At 40.0% G+C, this 6,548-nt stretch overlaps 1 protein-coding gene across 1 annotated transcript in view; it reads left to right on the top strand.

Annotated features, from left to right (window-relative positions):
- LOC133619294 (uncharacterized) overlaps positions 1-6,264 on the top strand; it is an 8,541-nt gene extending 2,277 nt beyond the window's left edge. The window contains exons 2-3 of the mRNA XM_061980261.1: positions 437-805; positions 5,118-6,264. Of these exons, the coding sequence (XP_061836245.1) occupies positions 437-805; positions 5,118-6,082 (1,334 nt within the window). The 3' untranslated portion in view covers positions 6,083-6,264. The remainder of the gene's footprint in view (positions 1-436; positions 806-5,117) is intronic.
- The last annotated feature ends 284 nt before the right edge of the window (positions 6,265-6,548 follow it).

The following is a 6,548-nucleotide window of genomic DNA, read 5'->3' as shown; positions in this document are numbered from 1 at the left end:
AAATACAAGTAGTATATATGTACACTAGATGACAGTAATACTACATTAGACGGACGCTGTCAAAAATCACAGTCATTTTCATGATCTGTTTCCATTCATTGCAATTGTACAGAAAGTGGATCAAATGTCTTGCCACTTGAATGTAAAAGAAAACATCCTACCCTTCTTCACTGTCGACTTCTTACGAATAGATTTTATATCATTGATATATTTCCATATATATTTGTCCTCCATTGCTAGTTTGTAATATCCTAATGTCCATCGAAACAGATATTTACTATTTTCTATATTTCTAGCTTCACTTGTCCGAGTCTAAGCCAAGTCATGTAAACATTGATCCATCATTCTGGCAAGGCACTACATGAATGGCCATGAAACACTACACACACATACAGTACATAGAAGAAAATGTGTAAAGTGTCATTGTGTCTTGCAGACGTCCAGCAGCTGATTTGTCATCCAGAAGAAGTTTCCCCTCAGTTAGGGGGGAGCTCCACTTTGAAGCAGGAGACTCCACAACCACCCTGCATTAAAAAGGAAGAGGAGGAACTCTGCATCACTCAGGAGGGAGAGTGTCTTCTAGGACCACAGGAAGCTGGTCCCACCAGGTTCCCACTGACTATTGTCTCTGTGACGACTGAAGATGATGAAGAGAAACCACAACCAGACAACTTCTTAGCTCCACTATCAGATAGTGAGGCTGAAGACGAGGTTGAAGTAACTTTGAGCAGCGATGCAGACTGTGAAGGTGATATGAGGACTCACACTGACAACAAACACTCTCAATGCTCTACAAAGAAGAGAGGTAAATCATGTTTTAAACTAATGAATTAATTGTGTTATTAATTGTGATTTAAATATACAGCAAAATAATTTGTTTATTAATTTAGCCATATTCCTCCAGCCCTAGCCTTAGTATTCACAAGCATTTCACGATACAAGATGTATCATGATACCTGGTCACAATATAATACTCTAGTATGTCGCGATATTCTACAAATTTCACTTAAAGGGGAACATTATCACCAGACCTATGTAAGCGTCAATATATACCTTGATGTTGCAGAAAAAAGACCATATATTTTTTTAACCGATTTCCGAACTCTAAATGGGTGAATTTTGGCGAATTAAACGCCTTTCTATTATTCGCCATTTTCTCAAATACAGAGTCAAATCAGCTCTGTTATTTTCCGTTTTTTCGACTGTTTTCCGTACCTTGGAGACATCATGCCTCGTCGGTGTGTTGTCGGAGGGTGTAACAACACGAACAGGGACGGATTCAAGTTGCACCAGTGGCCCAAAGATGCGAAAGTGGCAAGAAATTGGACGTTTGTTCCGCACACTTTACCGACGAAAGCTATGCTACGACAGAGATGGCAAGAATGTGTGGATATCCTGCGACACTCAAAGCAGATGCATTTCCAACGATAAAGTCATAGAAATCTGCCGCCAGACCCCCATTGAATCTGCCGGAGTGTGTGAGCAATTCAGGGACAAAGGACCTCGGTAGCACGGCAAGCAATGGCGGCAGTTTGTTCCCGCAGACGAGCGAGCTAAACCCCCTGGATGTCTTGGCTCACACCGTCAAGAGAAGATTATCGACCCTAGCTTCCCTGGCCTGCTGACATGAGGGTATGTCTACAGAATATATTAATTGATGAAAATTGGGCTGTCTGCACTCTCAAAGTGCATGTTGTTGCCAAATGTATTTCATATGCTGTAAACCTAGTTCATAGTTGTTAGTTTCCTTTAATGCCAAACAAACACATACCAATCGTTGGTTAGAAGGCGATGGCCGAATTCGTCCTCGCTTTCTCCCGTGTCGCTGGCTGTCGTGTCGTTTTCTTCGGTTTCGCTTGCATACGGTTCAAACCGATATGGCTCAATAGCTTCAGTTTCTTCTTCAATTTCGTTTCCGCTACCTGCCTCCACACTACAACCATCCGTTTCAATACATGCGTAATCTGTTGAATCGCTTAAGCTGCTGAAATCCGAGTCTGAATCCGAGCTAATGTCGCTATAGCTTGCTGTTCTATGCGCCATGTTTGTTTGTGTTGGCATCACTATGTGGCGTCACAGGAAAATGGACGGGTGTTTATAACGATGGTTAAAATCAGGCACTTTGAAGCTTTTTTTAGGGATATTGCGTGATGGGTAACATTTTGAAAAAAACTTCGAAAAATAAAATAAGCCACTGGGAACTGATTTTTAATGGTTTTAACCCTTCTGAAATTGTGATAATGTTCCCCTTTAAAAATGTAAAATACAAGTACTATATGTGTACACTAGATCACCGGTCTGTGACACATTTGCTACCGGCCGCAGAGAAACATGAAATAATTTATAAACAACTGCAATAACTTTCGCCTGTCCCACTAGACACACCAATAGACTTAGACAAATTGTATTGATCCACAAGGGAAATTGTTCCACACAGTAGCTCAGTTACCATCCATCCATCCATTTTCTACCGCTTGTCCCTTTTTGGGAACGCGGGGGTGCTGGAGCCTATCTCAGCTGCATTCGGGCAGAAGGCGGAGTACACCCTGGACAAGTCGCCACCTCATCATAGCTCAGTTACAAAGGATGGAAAGGATAATGCAGGTATAAAGTACACTAAAAATGTACAATTGTAGCAATATAAAATATTACATATTATATACACTGATTAGGGCTGCAACAACTAATCGATTAAAATCGATTATAAAAATAGTTGGCGATTAATTTAGTCATCTATTCGTTGGATCTATGCTATGCGCATGCGCAGAGGCTACTTTTATTTGTTTATTTTTTTTATAAACCTTTATTTATAAACTGCAACATTTACAAACAGCTGAGAAACAATAATCAAAATAAGTATGGTGCCAGTATGCTGTTTTGTTTTTCAATAAAATACTGGAAAGGGTAGAAATTTAATTTGTCTCTTTTATCCGATCATTAATCGATTAATCGAAGTAATAATCGACAGATTAATCGATTATCAAATTAGTTGTTAGTTGCAGCCCTTATACTGATATATTAATATATTATATTATATTTTTATATAATTTATACAATATATAACAAATCCCAATTACCATGTACAACCAAGCTGCAATAAAAAAATAAAAAATAAAAGCTTGTTTATCGATGTACCGGCACAATAAAACTCCTCATGGGAAGTCGCCATTTGTTATGTGTTATATTTTTGTGACATGATACAATGCACATTAATGAACAAACACAATATAAATGTTAGAGATTGTAGCCAAAGGCTGATTTCCATCTGCATATCATTGCAAAGAAACAAGCCTAGTCTGATTCAGCGTTATAGTGAGTTGTATTTTCCATGCACTTATTTTTGCTGTATTTATCTGGCACAAGTGGAAAGGCGGTCCCTGAAAATAATGTCTACATTAAACAAAAAAGGTTGGGGACAACTGCACGAGATGACAGTAATAATTTATTGGACAAACTGTGTCAAAAAAGTAAGTAATTTTGATCAATTTAAATTAATTGCAATTGTACAGAAAGTGGATCAAATTTCTTGCCACTTGAATGTAAAAAAAAAAAAATCCTAATCTTCTTCACTGGCGACTTCTGAAAAATAGAATTCATATCGATAAAATACTGTCACGTCATACGTCAAATACGTATACGCCCTCTCCCAGCAGAGAGGTAGCAGCATGGCTAACGTTAGCTGTGATGCTAGCGCAGCCGTGCAAGTGAAGGAAGAATTAATCCCCCCCAAAAACAGCAGGGGGTCCACCGTCTGGCGGTGGTTTGGCTTCAAGTGGGAATATGTCGAACAGACAACCGTAATTTGTCAAGTGTGAGGTAAAAGCGTTGCTATAAAAAGTAGCATTACTGCTAATATGTAGCATCATTTGGAAAAGTCACCCGCTAGAGAATGAAGAGTGCTTGCTCCGCATGTCAACATCTCCGTTCAGTGCCACACGCCCACACCATCAAAATGCCGAGGCAAACATTTCCAGATCAACACCGTATGAAAAAAATAGTGATTTTTTTTTGTTTTGATTTCCTTCTCTGCATGAAAGTATAAAAGTAGCATATATTAATGCAGTATGAAAAATAATGTTTTAATGTAGACACATAGAATCATCATACTGCTGTGATTATATGCATCAAGTGTTCAATCAAGGCTAAGGCAAAATATCCAGATATATATCGTGTATCGCGATATGGCCTTAAAATATCGCGATATTAAAAAAAGGCCATATCGCCCAGCCCTACTTTATTGTCATTGCACAAGTACAACGAAACTATGTTTTCAGCACAGACCCGTTCAAGATTAGACAAACAAACAGTGTACAGGGTTACAGAACAGGAATGCTGATGGGTCGCCAAAGGCGCCCCGTAGAAGATAAGAAAAAGGTAAAACGCTGAGGAAGAAGATGAGTAAAAAAAAATACAATTGAGACTGGGCTCCTAAGGGGGCCTAGTCTGGAGTGGGAAAAAACCTCCATGCCATGCACATATAAACATGTTACATTTAATTACGACAACTCGCAACAGAGGGGCGGGCAGTTGGGGCCCTGGAGGGCGACTGCTGTTATGAAGCGCTGCCAGCCATCCATCACCCCGAGGGGAAACAAGCGATGGTGAAGGGCGTGGGGTGGGGGAGGGTGTGTGTGTGTGTGTGTGTATATGCCCATTGTCTTGGGTGTGATGATGTAATGTTCATAGGCTGGGGCCGTTCTGCATGCAAGCAAAAGTTCGACTCCAGGTGTCGTTGAGGAGGGAGGGAGGTCAAAAGCGTCCATCATCGAGGTGTCCTCTGGGGATGTTTTCAGAACAGCCTGCTCCTGTTGTTGCAGCGTCAAGGCCATTCGAGGGAGTCAAATCGTAATATATTTCCATATTGATTTTTTCCCCCCACTGCTAGTTTGTAATAATATCCTAATGTCCATCAAAACAGATATTTTCAATGTTTGTTACTCTAGCTTCACATGTGCCAAGTCATGTAAACATTGCTCCATCATTCTGGCAAGGCACTAAAATGAATGGCCATGAAACACTACACACACATACAGTACATAGAATAAGTGTGTAGAAAGTTCAAAAAGAAACATCTCATGGACCATGTCTGAACTTAAGTTTGTATTTGTGTCCTGTAGACATCCAGCTGCTGATTCGGCATTCAGAAGAACTTTGCCCTCAGTCGGCAAAAGGTAGCTCCACTTTGAAGCAGGAGACTCCACAACCACCCCACATAAAAAAGGAAGAGGAGGAACTTTGGATCACTCAGGAGGGAGAGTGTCTTCTAGGACGAGAGGAAGCTGATTACACCAAGTTGCCTCTGACTGTTGTCTCTGTGAAGACTGAAGATGATGAAGAGCAACCACAAGTAGACAACCTCTTAGCTCCACTATCAGATAGTGAGGTTGAAGACAAGGTTGAAGAACCTTTGAGCAGCAATACAGGCTGTGAAGGTGATATGAGGACTCACACCGACAAACACTTCGATCGCTCTAAAAAGAAGAGAGTTAAAACATGTTTGAGTTGCTCAGTTTGTGCTAAAAACTTTAAAAGAAAGAGCCTTTTAGCTGAGCACATGAGAACACACACAGGAGAAAAACCATTTCAATGTTCAGTGTGCGGTATAACCTTTTCCCAAAAGAGCAGTTTGACTCAACATATGAGAATGCACACAGGAGAAAAACCATTTCATTGCTCAGTTTGTGGCGAAAGCTTTCCTCGAAACAGCTATTTGACTTCACACATGAGAACACACACAGGGGAGAAATCGTTTAATTGTTCGATTTGTCTAAAAAGTTTTACTACAAAGAACAGTTTGACTCAACACATGAGAATACACGCAGGAGAATATCCATTCAATTGTACAGTTTGTGGGAAAAGCTTTTTTGTAAAAGGCAATTTGACTCAACACATGAAAACACATACAGGAATAAAACCATTTGTTTGTTCGGTTTGCGGTAACAGCTTTGTTTACAGACAAAGTTTTACTCGACACATAATGACCCACACGGCAGACAAACGATTTAGTTGTTCAGTGTGCTGTAAAAGGTTCCATCAGAATTCTGACGCAGTCAGACACGCAAGAACACACAAGGTAGAATAACCAAGCAGCTGTTCAGTTTGTGGTATGTTGCTCATCCAGTCCACTTTATTTATATAGCACATTTAAACAACAAAAATGTTTCCAAAGTGCTGCACAACAATATTAAAAACAATATTCAAATAGTATCCTTAGCTCCACCAATGTCTGAATAAAAACAAAAAATAAATAAATATAGAACCAATGTAAAACCCGAGGGTCCCTGGTTCAATCCCCACCTAGTACCAACCTCGTCATGTCCGTTGTGTCCTGAGCAAGACACTTCACCCTTGCTCCTGATGGGTGCTGGTTAGCGCCTTGCATGGCAGCTCCCTCCATCAGTGTGTGAATGTGTGTGTGAATGGGTAAATGTGGAAGTAGTGTCAAAGCGCTTTGAGTACCTTGAAGGTAGAAAAGCGCTATACAAGTACAACCCATTTATCATTTATTATTTTATTTAAAAACAATATAAAAATAAATACGATTAAAA

The sequence above is a fragment of the Nerophis lumbriciformis genome, linkage group LG20, assembly GCF_033978685.3.
Source record: "Nerophis lumbriciformis linkage group LG20, RoL_Nlum_v2.1, whole genome shotgun sequence".
Lineage (NCBI taxonomy): Eukaryota > Metazoa > Chordata > Actinopteri > Syngnathiformes > Syngnathidae > Nerophis > Nerophis lumbriciformis.
Note: the sequence above shows the minus strand (reverse complement) of the source record. Positions and strands in the feature narration are given on the sequence as shown.